Here is a 23,494-nt window from a genome sequence, read left to right on the forward strand (position 1 = left end):
CGTTGTGCCCTTAGGCTGAATATAAGCATTATAAATTCCCCTCTCATGCTCCGAAGCACTGCTCTCTCACATGGCTCTCAGTCACATGATCGGGTCCTTCTCACAGGCGTGAAACAGACACATCGGGGACTTAACTGCGTGCGTTCTTATTAAATTCTGAGGAGCATATTAAAAGATGTTGGAAGAACTGTCCATTTTTTACTTTTCGTCAGCCAACAATACGAGTAGGCCTAACAAACAGCAGAAGGATTAGCCTGTCAATCTACTATCCCCCATAATACAAAAGTTCACCTATTCTATGCAATAAATATTCCAAACAGTCTGGGAGAGTTGTGGGATGCGATAGATCCCAAATTGATACAACCACTAGCCTAAAAAAAAACTTTTAAGCAATGAGCCTGATGCAACAGATGAACGTTCAGCTTAAAATGTTGAGAAACTATTAAGCCATTTCTTTACATTATAAGCTCAGTAATGCGCTCATGTAGGCAGTAGGCTATGCACAAATGTTCCATTATCAAGAAAACACCATTATCAAGTGACAAATGTGATTACTCTTGTAATGCTTTTATTATAAAAAGGTGCATTTTTAATGGTGAAAATAATCTTCTCCAAACTTCAATTTCACGCGCTGTGTATGTATGCCAGTTAGGCTCTAGACCCGTTGTAAAGTGGATTAATGTGCCTCATTTTAAGAGGTTATTTGGCCACTTTAGTTGTGATACAAACCTTATCAAAACAGAAAGACCTATGGGCTAGGCTATATGTGGTGTGCGACTATGATTTGAGAAATAAAAAAGGTATGCAATGTTTCTTGCCTCAGGCTGGGCATCATTCACAAGTGATAGGCTAATTTTGTCACCCATCAGACTATTCTTGATTTAATCATATATATATATATATATATATATATATATATACACACACATGTGTGGTTCCATTCTGGTTTAGAATGGAACATGTAATGCACCGGTCTTGAAATTGGGGCAGAGGAAAAAAAATTACATGTCATCTATGTATATGTATCGTTAAGATTTTACATGTATTACTACTTATACCAATACTGCTCACCAATATCTGCTTTTGTTACGTTTTTATGGAGAAAAAATAAAAACTAATTAAGAACAGAATTAACATGGCTTTATTTTCTGAAATGTAAAATAAATAAATAAACAATTATTTACAACAAAAGAAACAGCAATGTTTTGAACAAATCACTATTTTAGACTAATGTTGTGATGATGGAAATGTAAGACAAATGAAATAAACAATATTTTCCTGCAAAATAAAATAGTGGTATAGAGCAACACGGGTGGGGCATGGAGGTAGGCTGCAAAAAGACTAATAGTTCTTCTGGAAAACAAACAAACTCAACAAAATAGTAATGTCCTCTAAATGTCAACTGCATTTATTTTCAGCAAAATTAACATGTGTAAATATTTGTATGAACATAAAAAGTAACAGTCAGTATCTGGTGTGGTCACCAGCTGCATTAAGTACTGCAGTGCATCTCCGCCTTATGGACTGCACCAGATTTGCCAGTTCTTACTGTGAGGGGTTACCCCACTCTTCCACCAAGGCACCTGCAAGTTCCCAAACATTTCTGGGTGGAATGGGCCTAGCCCTCACCCTCCGATCCAACAGGCCCCAGATGTGCTCAATGGGATTGAGATCCGGGCTCTTCGCTGGCCATGGCAGAACATTGACATTCTTGCAGGAAATCACGCACAGAACGAGCAGTATGGCTGGTGGCATTGTCATGCTGGAGGGTCATGTCAGGATGAGCCTGCAGGAAGGGTACCACATGAGGGAGGATGTCTTCCCTGTAATGCACAGCATTGAGATTGCCTGCAATGACAACAAGCTCAGTCCGATGATTCTGTGACACACCGCCCCAGACCATGACGGACCCTCCACCTCGATCCCGCTCCAGAGTTACAGGCCTCGGTGTAACGCTCATTCCTTCGACATTAAACGCAAATCCGACCATCACCCCTGGTGAGACAAAACCACGACTCATCAGTAAAGAGCACTTTTTGCCAGTCCTGTCTGGTTCAGCGACGGTGGGTTTGTGCCCATAGGCGACATTGTTGCTGGTGAGGACCTGCCTTACAACAGGCCTACAAGCCCTCAGTCCAGCCTCTCTCAGCCTATTGCGGACAGTCTAAGCACTGCTTGAGGGATTGTGAGTTCCTGGTGTAACTCGTGTGATGTTCAGATGTACCGATCCTGTGCAGGTGTCGTTACACGTGGTCTGCCACTGAGAGGACGATCAGCTGTCTGTCCTGTCTCCCTGTAGGGCTGTCTTAAGCGTCTCACAGTATGAACATTGCAATTTATTGTCCTGGCCACATTTGCAGTCCTCATGCCTCCTTGCTGCATGCCTAAGGCACATTCACACAAATGAGCAGGGACCCTGGGCATCTTTCTTTCTGTGTTTTTCAGAGTCAGTAGAAAGGCCTCTTAGTGTCCTCAGTTTTCATAACTGTGACCTTAATTGTCTACCGTCTGTCAGCTGTTAGTGTCTTAACGACCATTCCATAGGTGCATGTTCATTAATTGTTTATGGTTCATTTGGGACGGTTTATGGTTTACAGTGAAGATCTGTGAAGTTATTTGGATTTTTACAAAAGACAGGGTCCTGCCTTCTCTGGCAGAAGTTGGGACCTCTTTTGGCTTATTGTGTTGCCTGCAGAAAAAAAAAACCCTCTCGCTAGAGGTGGAGGAGGCTTGGGCACAGAGGTAGCTTGTTGCAATGTTTGTGAGGGGCAGAGTAGCGCTCTTCTCCCACCACCACATCACAGGATCTTCAGCCATGGAGATGGGAGGCAGGCCTTTGTAGAGCTCCACCTCTAGGTCAACACGCTCGCTGAGGGACGAGGTGTTTTTTTGGATCGTCAACCTCAACTCCCTGTCCTCCAAGGCAATCTTTGTTTTGTACAATGGAGGGACGGTCTCCTCCATTTCCTCTCCTTCAGACTCCTCCTGTTGCTGGTGCTTTGTCTGTCTACTCCGGCTTCTCTGACAGCACTCGTGTTGCTCCTGTCACATCGGCCTCAACAGTTGCCGGCATCACTCACCGGCCTCCCTTTAAATCTGGGCTCCAATGCTGTGGCCTCATGCAGGAAGGCTTGAATGTCCTCATCCTGATAGCGTTCGGAGAGGTTCTCCCACACCTTCTCTTTGATGGTTGCCAAAAATGTATCTGCATGCTTCACAGTGAAGTGCTCTTCCAGTTTTTGAGGATAGGTTTGATCTGTCCACAGGGGTCATTCTTTTCACATGACACAGTGTGGATGTACGGAGGATTCTCATGAACTGGACAAACTCCTCAGCCTTAAGGAAGTCCTTGTCCTTCAGACGGTCCAGGTTGTCCTTGGACATTGATTTTCGTAATCGTGGGTTCAACACTGCTGCCTGGATGGCTGGATACTCTGCTCCATGAACCTCTCCATCATTAGATAGAGTTCCATCTGGTCTTGACATCAGGGATGAGTGAGTGTTGCAGAAGGCCTGAACAACAAAAAACACATTTAATTACCGCATCCTTGAATATCGAATTCAATTGTTAAATGTGGGAATTTCAAAATAGTACTTTAATAGATTGAACTGGCTTCTTACCAAGGAGCTGCTGCTTTTCCTTCCAAGACTGTTTTGGACATTGAGGATCTTCTGAGCCACACTACCGCTGCTTTGATTCGGGCTGCCCATTTATCAATTGAAGAATTTTTGTAGATTCTCTGTGCTGCCAGATTCATTGTGTGTGCAAAAAAAACAGACAGTCTCCTTCCTGAGCGGTATGATGGCTGCGTGGTCCCATGCTGTTCATACTTGCATACTATTGCTTGTAATCAAATCCAAATCAAATGTATTTGTCACACACATGGTTAGCAGATGTTAATGCGAGTGTAGCGAAATGCTTGTGCTTCTAGTTCAGACAATGCAGTAATAACCAACGAGTAATCTAACCTAACAATTCCAAAACTACTACCGTATACACACAAGTGTAAAGGGATAAAGAATATGTACATAAAGATATATGAATGAGTGATGGTACAGAACGGCATAGGCAAGATGCAGTAGATGGTATCAAGTAAAGTATATACATATGAGATGAGTAATGTAGGGTATGTAAACAAAGTGGCATAGTTTAAAGTGGCTAGTGATACATGTATTACATAAAGATGCAGTAGATGATATAGGGTACAGTATATACATATAAGATGAGTAATGTTGAAGAGGCGCTGCTGCGCCTTCTTCACGACGCTGTCTGTGTGGGTGGACCAATTCAGTTTGTCCGTGATGTGTATGCCGAGGAACTTAAAACTTACTACCCTCTCCACTACTGTCCCATCGATGTGGATAGGGGGGTGCTCCCTTTGCTGTTTCCTGAAGTCCACAATCATCTCTTTTGTTTTGTTGATTGTGAGGTTATTTTCCTGACACCACACTCAGTGGGCCCTCACCTCCTCCCTGTAGGCCGTCTCGTCGTTGTTGGTCATCAAGCCTACCACTGTAGTGTCGTCAGCAAACTTGATGATTGAGTTGGAGGCGTGCATGGCCACGCAGTCATGGGTGAACAGGGAGTACAGGAGAGGGCTCAGAACGCACCCTTGTGGGGCCACAGTGTTGAGGATCAGCGGGGTGGAGGTGTTGTTACCTACCCTCACCACCTGGGGGCGGCCCGTCAGGAAGTCCAGTACCCAGTTGCACAGGGCGGGGTCGAGACCCAGGGTCTCGAGCTTGATGACGAGTTTGGAGGGTACTATGGTGTTAAATGCTGAGCTGTAGTCGATGAACAGCATTCTCACATAGGTATTCCTCTTGTCCAGATGGGTTAGGGCAGTGTGGTTAAGATTGCATCGTCTGTGGACCTATTTGGGCGGTAAGCAAATTGGAGTGGGTCTAGGGTGTCAGGTAGGGTGGAGGTGATATGGTCCTTGACTAGTCTCTCAAAGCACTTCATGATGACGGAAGTGAGTGCTACGGGGTGGTAGTCGTTTAGCTCAGTTACCTTAGCTTTCTTGGGAACAGGGATAATGGTGGCCCTCCTGAAGCATGTGGGAACAGCAGACTGGGATAAGGATTGATTGAATATGTCCGTAAACACACCAGCCAGCTGGTCTGCGCATGCCGTCTGGGCCTGCAGCCCTGCGAGGGTTAACACGTTTAAATGTTTTCCTCACGTCGGCTGCAGTGAAGGAGAGTCTGCAGGTTTTGCTTGCGGGCCGTGTCAGTGGCACTGTATTGTCCTCAAAGCGAGCAAAAAAGTTAGTCTGCCTGGGAGCAAGACATCCTGGTCCGTGACTGGGCTGGTATTCTTTTTGTAATCCGTGATTGACTGTAGACCCTGCCACATACCTCATGTCTGAGCCGTTGAATTGGGACTCTACTTTGTCTCTATACTGACGCTTAGCTTGTTTGATTGCCTTGCGGAGGGAATAGCTACACTATTTGTATTCAGTCATGTTTCCGGTCACCTTTCCCTGGTTAAAAGCAGTGGTTCGCGCTTTCAGTTTCACACGAATGCTGCCATCAATCCACGGTTTCTGGTTTGGGAATGTTTTAATTGTAGCTATGGGAACGACATCATCAATGCACTTTCTAAGGAACTCGCTCACCGAATCAGCATATTCGTCAATGTTGTTGTTGGACGCAGTGCGGAACATATCCCAATCCACGTGATCGAAGCAGTCTTGTACAGATGTAAGTAGTACCTTCAGGCTTTTGGAAATTGCAGGTGTAGATCAACCAGACTTGTTGAGGTTTACAATCTTTGGCTGGTTTCTTTAGATTTTCCCATGATGTCAAGCAAAGAGGCACTGAGTTTGAAGGTAGGCCTTGAAATACATACACAGGTACACCTCCAATTGACTCAAATTATGTTAATTAGCCTATCAGAAGCTTCTTAATTAAGCCATGACATAATTTTCTGGAATTTTCCAAGCTGTTTAAAGGCACAGTCAACTTAGCGTATGCAAACTTCTGACCCACTGGAATTGTGATACAGTGAATTATAAGTGAAATAATCTGTCTGTAAACAATTGTTGGAAAAATGTGGCATGCACAAAGTAGAAGTCCTAACCGACTTGCCAAAACTATAGTTTGTTAACAAGAAATTTGTGGAGTGGTTGAAAAACGAGAATTAATGACTCCAACCTAAGTAAGTGTATGTAAACTTCGACTGCATCTGTATTTGGGGTTGAGTGCCTTGCTCATCTCCCTACAGTAAATAAAAATATTTTAACGTGTTGAATTATCATTATTGAATTATTGTGTTGTTGTGTATATACTACTATATCCCCAAAAATGTATACAACTCATGTATACAATATATACTGACAGACTGTTACTTAAAGCCCTTGGACTCCACTATTGCAAAGGGGTGTCGGCCTTTCACTATGAACTTGGTCACCCTCTCCTCAGTCATCCTCCCACTGGCTGCCAGCGTGAAGGGGCTTTGGGCTTTTGGCTTGGACCAGCGGTATTAGAGAGGGAGTGGGTTGGTTCATTGTAGCTGCAACTAACAAAAAAGAAGCAAAATCTTTAAATGGGTGATTGAATTTCTAAACGCAAAAATAGCTAAATAATCAGCTGGCTAATGGTTACTTTTGATCAGGAACCCATGTTCGCATAATTGAGTTAACTCTGTGTGTGGGCTCTAGGCTGCTAGCATACATACCTAATGTAGATCAGGCAACGAGAGATGGAACTACAAGCTGGGCAGTAGAAAACTGTTTCTCTGCCTGTACATGATGCACTTTCCATAGATGTTTGGACAGATTGCTCGTGCTTCCGCCCCTTACAAGCAAAAGTCTTGTTGCACTTGTGCCAACAAGCATCGAATCTGGTGAAGTGTAACCACACTGTTGAACGTTTAGTTCTCTCAGCCATGGTCACTAATTAAGAGCAGGGGGCTGTGTGTGCTGTGTCAGAGACATCTCTTCTGGATTGGGAATAGTCAAAATGCATCAGACGAATGTCTTAATCTTACTGCAAATTATAAACGGTTGGTGAGATAAAATGTGCAAGATAACATTTATGTAGCAATAATAAATAGGAAATGTATTTTCTTAATTTCTCCAGTAGCGAAAGCAGAACCGATAACGTTAGAGCTTAACCATACTACAGTCTTTCATAATTTAGCCCCGGGCCCCGTTTCGGTTCCCATCCATATCGATCTATGTACTTAAATAGCGAATGGAGGTCGCTTTTCCTGTGGCTCATTTTAATTCCAGCCAGGTAGGCTGTACTCCTGTTGTATAGAGAAGCAATGTGCTTAATATTAGCAAAGTTGATAAATCTAGTAGGCCTAGCCTATAGAAAGCGGATGGGATCCTCTTTTTAATAGAGGTCATCACTCGGTCTTCTCACAAAATTGCATACCCTATAGAAATGTTTGATTAGATTTGCATTGATGTTAGAGTGATTAGAGAGACAATAGTGCTGAATAACAGACTTTTAGCAAGTTTGGTAGGCTACTAATGACCATCAGCAGCATCGGAGCTTGGAGAAGCCTAATTATCATGACTAAACAGTCACGTGGAATTTGACTGCTTCCATGACTCGTGACTGCCAGTGCGGCGGTAATATGGTCACCGTAACAGCCCTAGTCATGCCTTACTTGTACAACCCAGGGACTGTTGGCGAAGGCCATAATATCCCTCTCCTCCCAGAAGAAGGCAGAGTCAGATCGTTTGATCATCTCAAACTTGCTCAGCAACTTCATGGCATACACTTTCTGAGAGGCTTTGTGTCGAACCTGGGGAAAACAAAGGAATTAAAGTGTCAGAAAGAGAGATGCGAAGACAAAGACATAGGGGCAGAGTCAAAACTAAGTGGTGTAGTGAATACGCAGGTCCTTAACATCTCTATGAAACACAAAAATCTCACCAGCTGAACCTCACCAAACGCCCCTCTGCCGATCACTTTCACCCTGTCAAAGTCCTCAGACCTCATCTGAAAGTCTCGTATGTGCCCCATCACCTTCTCATCTGCGTGGAGGAGAGAAGATTCAGTCATCCATTACACACATTCACATGACCTATTATCAAACGTATACTTACATCTGTTTAAAAAGGTTTCTATGTTTTTGTTTTTCCGTAGGGCAGGGTAGTCCAGATCTAGAACGAAGGCATTGATAGAATCCTGGAAGAGAGAAAGAAAACCAACTCATTGGAAAAGAGAAACCAACATAAAACATGCGATCAAGCAAACATAAAGTGACAGCGTTATTTTTAGGGTGCAATTAGACTTTGTACCCAAAACAATTGGGACATTTAAGTGCCACATTGGATAACATGTTTGTCCGTTTCAGTAAATGTCATTCAGGAATTGGGCATATAATATGATCAAATAAAGAATTCCAGAACTTTGATTTGGTGAAGTGAAATTGACATAACTCATGACAGGCTTAAAAACACAGAATGCAGGGCAATGGATTTGTCAACTGTCATTCTCTGACACCAACAGATCTGTGTCAACCTCTTGAGGTTTGTAGTTTGTTCCAAGAATAACATTACAACAAACCTTACTATAACCTCTCTGATCCTGTGTGTCTGTTCTTCCCCCTCTACTCTGCAGAAGTCAGTGTACACTGTACAGCTTGCTGCCAGCGGTTTCATCATCTCTACTCCACTTCCTAATAAAGGACGTACCTCACACAGAACTACTATTTAAGGAGAAAAAGCACATGCAGACATGCTCACACCCACAGACACACGCTTACACACACAATCTCCCTTAGAGCACAGCAATTCAGGACATGGTCCACCCCGCCCAGTACTCTGAAGATAATGTCATTGTGTCATGAAGCCAGTCCCTCAGTGTGCAATTCATTTCCTCCTTAGAGAAAACTCTACGTAGCCCGGCTTGAGCCATGAGGGGAAAAAAGTAGTTAGGCTACACACTTTTTAAATAGTGGACTGTAGAAGTTGTATTAGTTGGCATTTAGAAACATCACGATAAAATGGCCGATTGTGGTAATGACCAATCACTTCATTTTGGGTTAATTGAAAAATGTAAAGGTGCAATTACACAAAGCACCTGCATGCCTATGAAGTAGTCTACAGGTACCAGGAAGAGCTGCATTTACTTCAGACATCAACATAAGATTCCATTGTTACCACATTTCCTATGAAATACCAGTTAAAACAGGACTGTAAACACTAAGTATCATCCTTTCTGGGTGGAAAAAAAAGCGACCTACTTCTCAGGTGCAAAGCAGCATCCTGACTGCTCACTCAACATGTCAATCATACATAACTGGGCATGCATTGGACAAGAGCCATCCACGCCCCTCCCCCATTGCAAAAACTGGAACTACTTTTGAGTGTGAATGTCCATTCCATGCGTGTTTGTGGGCAACACCGGGAGAGATTCAGAACCCTTCTTTCAGACTGGTGTATGTTCAGCATCTGTGTGTGCGTCCAGAGGTTATTGGGGACTGAGAGGACTGAAACCTTAGAGCATAAAAATAAGAAGAGCCATGATTCAAACATTAACAACGGGGTAGAAACATAAATAGGACCCTAACGTAAACACCTAGTACTTTATATACGCAAGTAACAATCTGAATTTCTTCATAACTCCTAGAGATAGTGTATTAAACTATAGAGACACAAATAGATTAACTCTCAGGAATAGGTTCATGTTATTATGAACAGGTATTAACTCTTCAGTCAGTGATGCTAAGGCAGGGACAATGACTGACTCACTGCTGCTATCTTATCAGTTCTTTCGTATCGGTCTGAACCATATCTGAACTACAGTGAAAAAAACACTGCTGCTTGGGAGCACACTGCAAACCTGCCAACGTATTGGGTTGCATGGCAACGTCTTGGAAACATGATTCAGTGGGTGACGCAGTGCGAACAAAGTTGGTGACAAGCGACAAGTCAATATCTACTAAAACACATTTATCAATCCTATCATCTAACAAAATGTATGCACACCAGCTTGTAGAAGAATACAATGCGCATGTCAAACTTGAACATTGGAAGGAGAAGCTGAGAGAAAAGGATGAAAATAATAAAAATATCAGTTTGTTGGTAGCAGCTGCACACCAGTCAGCAATAGCCTACTGTATTTCCACGTTTTCATTTGATTATTGGTTGATTTCATTGGGACTTTCCTGTTTGGCAACACAAAAATAAAACATTGAAGGGGAGAAAAAAGATACATTTTCATTCAGCTACATGGCCGGCGGGGGTACGCCAAATAAACATGTGATTCACATTTTCAAAACGGGGCTATACATTTGCGTAATGTTTTTTTCCTTGCGGGAGTAGCCTCGTTTGACTGCCAAAAATAAAATTTTATTTCGCTGAACACAATATAGTTACAACAATGTCAAATACAGGTAGCCGAATCAAATAATTAACATCCAATTACATTAACCATTACTCTCTCGCGGGAACTCCACTAATGGTCTGTATGTAGCTGCTGCTCATTCCTTTTGTACGAATATTGATAAATGCTTAAAAGAAAGTTAGGCCCGTGTCCATAGAGACACATACCAGCTCAACTGGTAGTATTGCTACTACCAGCAGTACTACACCTGCACCTGTCAACGACAAGTTGTTCTGCTTCCACGAGCACATCCAATGCTAGCATCAGTAATTCTACATTTGTTGCTAGCTGGGACACTAACAGTTGTGAATCTGATGCAGCCGAAGTGCTACTGCCCCCTTAGCCGGGAAAGCACCGAACAGACAGGGACGTTGAACCATTGAAGAGGCGTACACATGATGAGAACTACATTGATTTCCGGGTTCACTTATATTGGGAGTAGTGCCTTTCCTCAGTCACAGTGTGTTATGTGCAAAAGTACTCACAACTATGAAACTGTCACTCTTCTGCAGACATTTAGAAACAAAACATGCCAATTTGAAAAATCAACCACAGTTTGAGTGAGAATTAAGACAACTTTCAACTAGTAAGATGTATAAAAGCAACAGATAGCATTAATAAGAAGGGTCTAGAAGCATCTTATATGGTGAGCTACCGAGTGGCTACGACAGACAAGCTCCATACTATGTGGAGGAGGAATTAATTCTTCCTGCTGCCGCGGATATGGCTGGGACAATGCTGTGGGAAAAGGCCCCCCAAAAAACTACACAGACAATCGCCTTCATCAAACAACAGTTTCAAGACGCATCAGTGACATGCCAGGAGATGTTTTGAAACAATTACTGCTTCGCATACAAGCCAGTGAATTCTATGCATTACAGCTGGATGAGTCAGACATACCAGGAGCTGTGCCAGGCCCGCCACATGTCTGTTACATTTATGGGGGGGGGGGGGGGGGGGGGTCAATTAAGGAAGACATCCTTTTCTGAAAACCATTGGAAACCAGTAAAACAGGAGAGGATATTATTTAAGTACTGGATAGCTTTGTGACAACAAATGGACTTGGGGTCAAGATGTGCTAGTATCTGTACTAATGGTGCAAAAGCTATGACAGGGAGACATAGTGGAGTGGTAACGTGCATGCAAGCAGTTTCTCCTGACACCACTTGAGTACACTGCAGCATCCACAGAGAGGCTCTTGCTGCCAAGGGAATACCTGACAACTTGAAAGACGTATTGGACACTACAGTGAAAATGGTTAACTTTGTTAAATCAAGGCCCCTGAACTCTAGTGTATTTTCTGCATTACGCAAAGATATGGCAGCGACCATGTAACACTTTTACAACATACAGAAGTGCGCTGGTTATCAAGGGGCAAAGTATTGACACTTTTTTTTATTTATTGAGAGACGAGCTTAAAGTTCTTTACTGACCCTAATTTTGACTTGTCTGACCACTTGCATGATTATGAGTTTCACACAACTGGCCTATCTGGGTGATGATTTTTCTCACCTGAATGATTAGTTGCGTAATCCTAGACTCCAAACTCAGCAAAAAAAGAAACAGCAACTGCGTTTATTTTCAGCAAACTTAATGTGTGTAACTATTTGTATGAATATAACGAGATTAAAAAACTGAGACAAACTGAACAAGTTCCACAGACAATATTCCATTTGTTAGTCATGTGTGTCCCTGAACAAAGAGGGGGGGGGGGGTCAAAATCAAAAGTAACAGTCAATGCAGCTGGTGGCCACACCAGATACTAAGTACTGCAATTCATCTCCACCTCATGGGCTGCACCAGATTTGCCAGTTCGTGCTTTGAGATGTTACCCAACTCTTCCACCAAGGCACCTGCAAGTTCCCAAACATTTCTGGGGGAGGGGGAAATGGCCCTAGCCTTCACCCTCCAATCCAACAGGTCCCAGACGTGCTCAATGGGATTGAGATCCGGGCTCTTCGCTGGCCATGGCAGAACACTGACATTCTTGTCTTGCAGGAAATCACGCACAGAACGAGCAGTATGGCTGGTGGCATTGTCATACTGGAAGGTCATGTCAGGATGAGCCTGCAGGAAGGGTACCACATGAGGGAGAAGGATGTCTTCCCTGTAACGCACAGCATTGAGATTGCCTGCAATGACAACAAGCTCAGTCCGATGATGCTGTGACACACACAGCCCCAGACCATGACGGACTCTCTACATCGATCCCGCTCCAGAGTACAGGCCTCGGTGTAGCGCTCATTCCTTCGACGATGAATGCGAATCCAACCATCACCCATGGTGAGACAAAACGACAACTCGTTAGTGAAGAGCACTTTTTGCCAGTCCTTTCTGGTCGAGCGACGGTGGGTTTGTGCCTATAGGAGACTTGGTTGCCAGTGATATATCGCAGTCTCACCAGACAACAGCCCTACAAGCCCTTAGTCCTGCCTCTCTCAGCCCATTGCGGACAGTCTGAGCACTGATGGAGGGATTGTGCATTCCTGGTGTAACTCGGGCAGTTGTTGTTGCCATCCTGTACCTGTCCCGCAGGTGTGATGTTTGGATGTACCGATCCTGTGCAGGTGTCGTTACACGTGGTCTGCCACTGCAAGGACGATCCGCTCTCCGTCCTGTCTCCCTGTAGCGCTGTCTTAGGCATCTCACAGCACGGACATGGCAATTTATTGCCCTGGCCACATCTGCAGTCTTCATGCCTCCTTGCAGCATGCCTAAGGCACGTTCATGCAGAAAAGTACAAACTGAACATGTCTTTGGAGAAGTAATGTGATAGAAACTGAAACAAATTCCACCCAATTTAGGAATTGAGCAGTGACCCTGGGCATCTTCCTTGTGGTGTTTTTCAGAGTTAGTGTCCTAAGTTGTCATAACTGTGACCTTAATTGTCAGCTGTTAGTGTCTTAACGACCGTTCCACAGGTGCATGTTCATTAATTGTTTATGGTTCATTGAACAAGCATGGGAAACAGTGTTTAAACCCTTTACAATGAAGATCTGTGAAGTTATCCTTTAAAGACAGGGTCATGAAAAAGGGACGTTTATTTTTTTTGTTGAGTTTATATTCGATGTGCAGTACAAAATTGAGGCTAAGTTGGAGCTCTTCTGTCTGCATTAACAAGGACAAAACACAGGTATTTCCATCATTGTATGATTTTTTTGTGTGCAAATGAACTCAAGCTTACGGACAATGTAAAATGTGATGTAGCGAATCACCTGTGTTAGCTGGGTGCGCAATTATGCAGGTACTTTCCCGAAACAGACGACACAAACTGGATTCATTATCCCTTTCATGCCCTGCCTCCAGTCCACTTACCAATATCTGAACAAGAGACCCTCATCAAAATATCAAAAAGCGTTTGTGACAATTTAATTTAAAACCAGAAGCCACTGCCCTTTGCAACACAGGCACAGACTGTCTGTGGAAAATAATATAAGACCGACTCAAGACTCTCCAATACAACATTGCAGTTATGTGCATCCTTTCAAGTACACCCTTCTCTTTAACCTATGGTGAATAACCACCATTTTGATGAACAAATATGGTTTTATATGCAAGATGGCCAAGCGCAAAATGATTATTATATTATTTGTGCCCTGGTCCTATAAGAGCTCTTTTGTCACTTCCCACGAGATAGGGTTGTGACAAACTCACATATTCTTATGTTTAATAAATGCATTGTGTAGTGTGTGTCAGGCTTTTAAAAAATTGAGAGAGCGCTGACCCTGGTGCTAGAGGGGGTTTTCAGCTGAAGGTTGAATGTTTGAAGGGGTACGGGACTAGAAAAGGTTTGAGAACCACTGAACTACACGAACACACCTAAGACATGGGGTGATGCCGTTTACTATTATGATCCGTTTCATTTGAAACCTTTTCTTCGTCGGGGATGTTAATTATAACCAAATCTCGTTAGTTAAAGCAATAGATCTGACAGGGACCATTCCCTCTCCATCTCCCAAACCATCCTGTCCGATCCCATCTCCAGGCATGTGGAACAGAAAACAGCCTCTGGACTTTAAAAGGCTTGAGTGGAAAGCAAATGTTTGGTCAAATTCCAGATGTTTAAAAATAGTTGTTGGGAGAAGCAGAGCCAGAGCGAGGGGTATGCCAGGCTGAGCAAATAACTCTGGAGTACTGGAACAGTCAGAGCCATCGTCTCAAATAGCAAGGCCCCATATAGCAAGGCCTCATACTGTGACCCATGGAGGGAAACAGACTAGCACGACGTCTGTATTTTGTCTAACTGCTGATGGATGTCATGCCTGATATGTTTTGTTATTTAAAACATATGTTGGACGTCAGAGAATTTAAACAGATACGTTGTCGACTTATTATTCATCAAGTATATTATGTACACTGAACTAAAATATAAAAACGCAACAATTTCAAAGATATTAATGAGTTACAGTTCATGTAAGGAAATCAGTTAATTGAAATAGATTCATTTGGGCACTAATCTATGGATTTCACATGACTGGAAACAGATATGCATCGGTTGGTCACCGATACCTTAAAATACATATATGTCATTTGTATTTTTTTAAAGTAGGGACGTGGATCAGAAAACCAGTCAGTGTCTGGTGTGACCACCATTTGCCTCAAGCAGCGCAACATCCTCCTTTGCTTAGAGTTGATCAGGCTGTTGACTGTGGCATGTTGTCCCACTCCTCTTCAATGGCTGTGCGAAGTTGCTGGATATTGGTGGGAACTGGAACACCCTGTCGACTACGTTGATCCAAAGCATTCTAAACTTGTTCAATGGGTGACATATCTGGTGAGTATGCAGGCCATGGAAGAACTGGGACATTTTCAGCTTCCAGGAATTGTGTACAGATCCTTGCGACATGGAGACGCACATTATCATGCAGAAACATGGTGATGGCGTCGGATGAATGGCACGACAAAGGGCCTCAGGATCTCGCCACGGTATCTCTGAATTCAAATTGCCATCGATAAAATGCAATTGTGTTCGTTGTCCGTAGCTTATGCCTGCCCAGACCTTAACCCCACCTCAACCATGGGGCACTATGTTCACAATGTTGACGTCAGCAAACCGTTCGCCCACATGACGATATACTGCCATACAGATCGCTGTCTGCCATATCCCCTGTACAGTCGAAACCGCGATTCAGCCGTGAAGAGCACACTTCTCCAGCATGCCAGTGTCCATCGAAGGTGTGCATTTGCCCACTGAAGTTGGTTACAACGACGAACTGCAGTCAGATCAAGACCCTGGCGAGGACGACGAGCACGCCAATTAGCTTCCCTGAGACGGTTACTGACCATTTGTGCAGAAATTCTTCAGTTGTGCGAACCCACAGTTTTGTCAGCTGTCTGGTCTCAGACAATTCCGGCAGGTAAAGAAGCTGGATGTGGAGGTCCTGGGCTGGCGTGGTTAGACGTGGTCTGAGACTGAGGTCGGGTAAAAGTCCTGCCAAATTATCCAAAATGACGCTTATGGTAGAGAAAGGAACATTCCATTTTCTGGCAACAGCTCTGGTGGACATTCCTGTAGTTGGCAGGCCAATTGCACGGCCCCTCAAAACTTGAGACATCTGTGACATTCTGTTGTGTAACAAAACTGCACATAGAGTGGCCTTTTATTGTTCCCAGCACAAGGTGCACCTGTGTAACAATGATGTTTAATCAGCTTCTTGATATGTCACACCTGTCAGGTGGATGGTTAATCTTGGCAAAGGAGAAATGCTCACTAACAGGGATGTAAACAAATTAGTGCACACAATGGGAGAAGTTTTGGTGCATATGGTACTTTTCTGGGATCTTTTATTTCAGCTCATGAAACCAACACTTTATATTTTTGTATAGTATATTTTTCCATAGGTGATTAGGCTCACTACTTTAGAAAGGAGTATGTATGTATGTGTGCATGTGCATACACAGCGTTTGTGTGTTTATACGGGAAGCTTTCTTTTCCCAGGAAGTGGTCGTGAAGTTGTGATGCTGAAGGCAGATTAATAGAATGGTACACGAGTAGGCGGAACGCTTCGCCAAAGTCCTTTCTCCTCCCATCCCTGACATGTCTTCATGCCTAAAAATAAAGTCTGACTCTTCTCGCCCACAAGATTCCGTGCTTTTAATCGCAATATGTTTTCCCTTCTCCCTCAGATGCCACAAGCCGTGCTCAAGCCCCCTATAAAGGCTACACCAAAAAAGGCAAAAAAATACATCTAAGACTAACTACCTTCAGTTGTAAGGCTTAGCCCCTTGACCAACTATTACAGCATACACTGCACTACATTTGCATGACCAGCAGTGGAAACTAGCTAACGTTCTCACAATGTTAGAACTGCATTTTGCACAGGAGCTGGGATTTCCGCGGCTAACGGAGAATGGAGGAGAAGGAATAGGGGAGGAGAATGAGAGGCTGTCTCAAGAGAGGAGGTGTGCATGCTTGTTTTGCTAAACTTGGCCCTGGCCACCATCACACCACCATATATGGAGTGTTTCTCCCCACTGGTACAAAGCAGCCAATGCAGCTAGCGAGCGGTCACACTTGGAGACAAATTGAACAGAAATTCAGCCTCTGAGGAGTCAGAGCAGAGCAGCAGTTCCATGTAACACTGGATTTCCCCCACGACTGGAGACAGGAGCAGCGAGAGGAAGAGAGGTGGACAGGACAGAGGGAGAACGAGAGAAAGGAGAGTCAAAACATAAATGAATGTGGAAACAAATGCAATTATTTATTTTACACTACTTATAGGCAAGTACAGAAGTTTAACTACATTTTAGCAATCTGCTGGGGTAAAGGCCTCTAACTTCTGCGCTTTGCGACAGCTTCACGGTGTTTGTCTGCCCTGGACAACACTACCATTCATCTTGGACAAAGTACAAACTTGAACAGATCAATTCAAACAATGTCTCCTATCCACAGAAACATCCTAAATGATCAAATCAGTCAAGTCCTCTTGTTAGCACTAGAGTGACTCCTTACGAAACCAGGACAAAACAAATACCATGATTGTGGGGATTTTCACTAAATTGAATCCATAGATAGAATGGTCCTTTGGAGAAAGGATTGTTGACATACTGTACACAGTGTACAAAACATGAACACCTGCTCTTTCCATGACATAGATTGACCAGATGAAGAATCCTAGTGAAATGATCCCCTATTGATAATGATAAGGATTTTTAAGCCTTGAGTAAAAGTAAATACATTTAGGAATATTGGAAACATATTTTGGATATGGCAAAATGTTTAATATATTGAACAGAAGACGCTCTACAGGCATATGAAAGGTCCAGAGTGGGATCTCCGCTACTTTAGGACTTATGATCCAATTTGTAAGCATTACCAACAGAGTGAATGTGAAAATGGTTTCAAAATGGTCACCCCCTGCTGGTAATTTGCAGGATGTGGAATAATACAAGTAAAATGCTGGCTGTGATTGGTACCGTCGCCTACCATTAGGGACATCGAATGTTCAGGCTGCTGCACAGACATGACGGTGGCTCATCTAGAGCGTTCAGTTAAATTCTGTTTGAGAGCATTTTAAAACTCTAAAATGGTTAAATGAGTGAGAAATAGGTGTAATTGTTGCATTAGCTTGTGAGTGAGCAATGTATACTATTACCCTAAATTGAAATGACTTATTTTTCCATATTAAATTATTGTCTGTGGCAAACAAATACTGAGTTGTTGCTCGTGGTCCCCGCCCCTCTGGAAAACTCGTTCTCAAAGCTAAGGAACCGGATCACGTTCTGCACATGTTATTTTACACACGCACACACACGTTCCCTTTAGGGTTCTCTTTACTCACCCTCTTCTGCATCATGATGATGCAGCCTCTGTCTGCCTCATATTTCTTTAACAGCTCAAATAAAAAACCCTGTGGGGATCTGAACAAACAATCAAAAAAGTATTTATTGAAGGCTATAAAACCTTGTGTCTGTTGTAATGGATATTGCATTTGCACAAGCAGGACGTAGTCCCTTCACATTGCATTGGAGCAAAAACAATTAACGTTGTGTGTGATGTAGGCGAACCTTTATAGTTGCTGCCCATACAGCGCGCGCCATTATTCCTAACGTCGTTTGTCAAGTACTGCTTTAGACTGCCTACTATTTGTGATGATAATCTTCATAGTTATGCTGCCATATCGTAATGAGAGTAGCTGAAAAAATAACTAGCCAATGTTTGCAATCATAATTCATTGCTATTTTGACTATATGTCTTGCTTTGTTTGACAGGCTTGCTTAAATATACACAAATACGCATAAATCTCAGTATCAATAGCCATGGCAGGTCGGGTTCGAACAGCAGCTACTCTGTAAATAATTGTGTATTGTGCTAATTTCCCTAATGTGGACAGTTTGTGTTACTACCGTACACAAGCTTGTATTTTCACCACAAATTAAGTGGAATTACAAATCCTTTTCGCCTTAAAATAAAAGTTTGTAGTCATCAAGATGATACTAAATCGATTGCTTTAAAACAGATAAATAGCTTTGGTTTGGCACCGTTGATTTTATCATATGTGCCTGTCCATAGCATTTTCAATCTCAAATGGAAAGGACAAAATCTGGGCGGAGTCTTCAGAAAAGTCACTGGCCACAAACAAACACACAGATTTGCCAGTCAAGCTATCACTCAAATGAAAGCCAACGAGTCACTATGTAGAACTATATCTGTGAGGTGATTATTCATTCAAATGATCCAGTCAAAGTGTTGCATTAACTTTTTTGTATTGGCCATCTACCATAAACATTGTGGCACTACAGGTTCTCATCTATCAATAGGTACAGTATATTCAACTTCGTTGTGGTTAGTCTTTTAGAAGAGCACAAACTGTACATGTCCCCGCGGTTATTGTCCCAGTTCCATGGATTTCTATACAATATTGATGGGAGTGATTAATTTGTGCACGCTATTGAAAACAGGAGAACAGGCTAATCAATTCCAGTTTAGAGTGGCCGTTAGGTAAATGTTGGTGTGTGTGCAGTTTTAAAAAAGGTAGCTACTAATTTAGGAAAATATAAGTAATCTAAACACACGTGTGACACATGTATGTGTAGCAGAGGAGGCTGGAGGTAGGATGGGCCCATTGTAATGGCTGGAATGTAATCAAACGTGTAGTTTCCTTAATGCTTGATACCATTCCATGAATTATATTTCAGCAATAACAATGACCTATCCTGCTATAGCTCCTCCCACCAGCCTCTGATGTGAAGGGAGTATTTTTTAGTCTTCAAAATATTACAACCAATTTCAGCATATTGATTATGAATTTGAACATTTAAAACTGGTGTTTTGAGACTGGTCTATTAAAAAAAAAAACATAACAGGAAGCAGCAACAGTAAAATAAAAATAAAACTTGCCTGTGTAAGGCTAAAATGCAATAAATATGCCAACTTAGGTCAATTATTCCTCTACTCTGCTTTTAGATACAAATGTCAAATACATATCAATCTTTCGTCCTAAGCACCAATCTATGGATTACATTGTGAAAATCATGGTCTTTTTATGTCCTGATTTCATACGGAATCTCTCACTACCAATAACATGGCACAACATCAGAAGGGAGAATGGCAGTCTGCTACTAAACATACACACCAATTTATTCCTCAATACCCAAACAAAGCTCATTGAAGATAATACTTCCTCCAGATGGCACCGCCTATCCCAGCCTATGCCAAGCTCACACCATACAGAGTACAGACCCAGAAATCAACACCGCCATTCTCACGGGTGTGTGGTTCCATTCAAATGAACCCACAGAGATAATCAAAACAAGCAGGCAACTAATACTAAACACAGAGGTAGTGGCACTAGCAGTGTTAGTGAATACATAGAAACAGTATATGGACTTGGGCCATCAGAATGATTTGACAAGAACTAGATGAAACCTCCAAAGGACATTTAAAGTGCCAATCAGACTCACAGCACCAGAGAGAAGCTTGATAGACTAGAGCAGGGCTCTCCATGCCTGTTCCTCGAGAGCTACCATCCTGTAGGGTCACTCCAACCAGATTTGTAATGTGATTCAGCTCATCAATCAGCTAATTATTAAATTCAAGTGCGCTAGATTAGGGTTGGCACGAAAGCCTACAGGACCATAGCTCTCCAGGAACAGGGTTGAGAGCGCTGGACTAGAGTAACCAATACACCAATATTCTCTCGCAAGACTCCGCAAGCGACACAGAGACTGAGAAGACTAATCATTTATAGAATTCCATAATTTGAATGTTCTCACTCACAGTGGAAGTTGAAACTTTAAGCTAGGTGCCGAGTCCGGCTATCACATTTGAGACTTGTGAGCAGCAGGGTAGCCTAGTGGTTAGAGCGTTGGACTAGTAACCGGAAGGTTGCAAGTTCAAACCCCCGAGCTGAAAAGGTACAAATCTGTCGTTCTGCCCCTGAACAGACATATAACCCACTAGGCCGTCATTTAAAATAAGAATTGGTTCTTAACTGACTCGCCTAGTTAAATAAAGGTTAATTTTTTTAATATATTTTTTTTAAAGTTCCACGTCTATTGTGGATGCGATCATGTCCCAAAGGTTAGGTAACAGTTGTGTAGGTACATGTGGGCAATTCCATGCAAACATAGTGATGCTGAGACTAAGATGTTTCATTTTAAAATGTATGTCAAACCAAAATTCAATGATTCTAAGTTAAACAAAAACCATACAACTCTATGCACAAGGACTACTTAACAATTTCCACTAAAAATATTACAAAAACACATTTACTTGAACAGTGCAGATGCAAAGTTTGTGCTGTTTGTGCCATCATTGCTACCAAACTAACTGCACTTCAAGCAAGTGTTTTAAAATGCTCAGTGGAAATTGTTAAAAGTAGTCATTGTGCATAGAGTTTTGTTAAACTTGCAATAGTTTTTGGGGGTTTGATATACATGTTAAAAGGTTAAAAAGGTCAGCATCGCTCGGTTACAGTGGAATTGCCCATATCTCCAGCAACACACAAATGAAATAAACATTGAGAAGAATGCAACTCTGCAGTTAGATCTAAGTCACTGGTGTTGATTTAACTTTGAAAATCAAATACTCCGTTTGAACCGGTGAGAGAGAGAAGGGAAGCAGTTAAATGAAGAGAAAAGTGAAAGGGGAAAGAGCAGCAATTCAGAGGGACTTTCAGCCCCATATATAGCTCCAACTATTTATTCAATGAGGTCATTTCCTTGAGGACAGCAAAAAGGCTGCTCATGCAACTGAATGAAGTAGTTAGGCCTACCTAGAGAAATGCCATCTCTTTAATGCCGCTATCCCAGAGGGGCTGTTTGAGTCAGTATAACTTCTGCCTGATGCTGGAGACTGAAAAAAAGTACCCAGTCAGCAATGGTGCTCTGCCAACTAAATGGGATCAGTGGGGCTGGGGCCTGGGGGAAAATACTGCCATCATTGATGTTTTGCTTCAAGCTTCGATGATACAGTATGTCTAATGTGCCTAAACTGAGCACTACTGAAATTAAAAAGGGCATGTTCTGGGATGAGATTAACAGTATACAGTGCATTCGGAAAGTATTCAGACCTTCACTTTTCCATATTGTTGCGTTACAGCCTTATTCTAAAATGGATTCAATTGCGTGTTCAGACCCTTTGCTCAGAGCTTTGTTGCAGCACCTTAAGCAGCGATTACAGCCTTTAGTCTTCTTGAGTATGACGCTACAACCTTCGCACACCTGTATTTGGGGAGTTTCTCCTCGTCTTCTCTGCAGATCCTCTTAAGCTCTGTCAGGTTGGATGGGGAGTGTCGCTGCACAGCTATTTTCAGGTCTCTCCAGAGATGTTCGATCAGGTTCAAGTCCAGGCTTTGGCTAGGCCACTCAAGGACATTGAGCCTTGTCCCCGAAGCCACTCCTGTTTTGTCTTCACTGTGTGCCTAGGGTTGTTGTCCTGTTGGAATCTAAACCTTTTCCCCAGTCGGAGGTCCTGAGCGCTCTGGAGTAGGTTTGTCAAGATCTCTCTGTACTTTGACCCATTCATCTTTCCCTCAATCCTGATTGGTCTCCCGGTCCCTGACACTGAAAAACTTCCCCACAGCGTGATGCTGCCACCACCATGCTTCACCGTAGGGATGGTGCCAGGTTTCCTCATGAAGTGACGCTTGACATTCAGGCCAAAGAGTTAGTCAGACACATCCAGCCTTTTTAAAGACAGATTTATTTATTTACTAGCAAGCAATGAAAACGTTTATTTTTTACATAAGTGCCAAAGCTTAGTGCTCTACACCCCCCACCAGCGACTAGCTCCTTGAGCATCAAAGGAAAGTTGGATAGAGATGTAGAGTTTTTTTTATAGATACTAGGTTAACAAACCAATCACTTAATCATTAGGAAACACTCCCACTATTAGGTAGAGTTTATTTACATGAAAATAAAGTGAATAATATTTGACAAATCTAAATGAATGTCGGCTAATTTAAAACGGTTTTGACGGTTATTTTATTTACATGTCCGTCTTCATCCATAACCGTCAGTTACACGGTTATTCAATTACCATCACTGCCCTATCCATGACCCAGTCTAATATCTATATGTTTAAAGCAGACCACAGAGTCCCTGTGCCCAAGAACACCAAGGCAACCTGTCTAAATGACAATCTCCCCGTAGCACTCACATCTGTAGCGATGAAACACTTAAAAGGCTGGTCATGGCTGGTCATGGCTCACAGCCACACCATCATCCCAGACACCCTGAATCCACTCAAATTTGCATGCTGCCCCAACAGATCCACAGACAAGAGCTGCCGTTTTACGGGCTCCTAACCAACGGTGCTATTTTTTATTTATTTTTTGCATTGTGTGAAACGTATTTTATACATAATGTTGCTGCTACCGTCACTTATGACAGAAAAGAGTTTCTGGGTATCAGAACAGCAATTACTCACATTGAACTAGATGAAGAATTTTTCTTTAGTGAGTTCGACGCAAAGGATATACTGTTTTCCCGAGACAAGGACAAAATCCCAGCCATTCATGTGAAGAAAAGACAGATGTACAAGGAGCGGAAATCGGGGTGGCTTGTGAGAATTCATCGTCAAGTGTGTAACCCGCCTCAACCATCTGTTCTATTGGTCAACATGCAATCACTGGAGAATAAACTGGATAAGCTCCGTTTGCAACTATCCCAGCAACGGGACATTAAAAACTGTAATATCTTA

General features: G+C 42.7%; 1 protein-coding gene across 2 annotated transcripts in view; it reads right to left on the reverse strand.

Moving 5' to 3' along the window:
- LOC124046572 (rho-associated protein kinase 2-like) overlaps positions 1-23,494 on the reverse strand; it is a 48,616-nt gene that overhangs the window by 16,111 nt on the left and 9,011 nt on the right. For both annotated transcript variants that reach the window (XM_046367098.1, XM_046367097.1), the window contains exons 2-4: positions 8,067-8,148; positions 7,894-7,994; positions 7,625-7,762 (exon numbers count right to left, since the gene is read on the reverse strand). In XM_046367098.1, coding sequence (XP_046223054.1) covers positions 7,625-7,762; positions 7,894-7,994; positions 8,067-8,148 — 321 coding nt within the window. The remainder of the gene's footprint in view (positions 1-7,624; positions 7,763-7,893; positions 7,995-8,066; positions 8,149-23,494) is intronic.

Source organism: Oncorhynchus gorbuscha, linkage group LG10, assembly GCF_021184085.1.
Source record: "Oncorhynchus gorbuscha isolate QuinsamMale2020 ecotype Even-year linkage group LG10, OgorEven_v1.0, whole genome shotgun sequence".
Classification (NCBI taxonomy): Eukaryota; Metazoa; Chordata; class Actinopteri; order Salmoniformes; family Salmonidae; genus Oncorhynchus; species Oncorhynchus gorbuscha.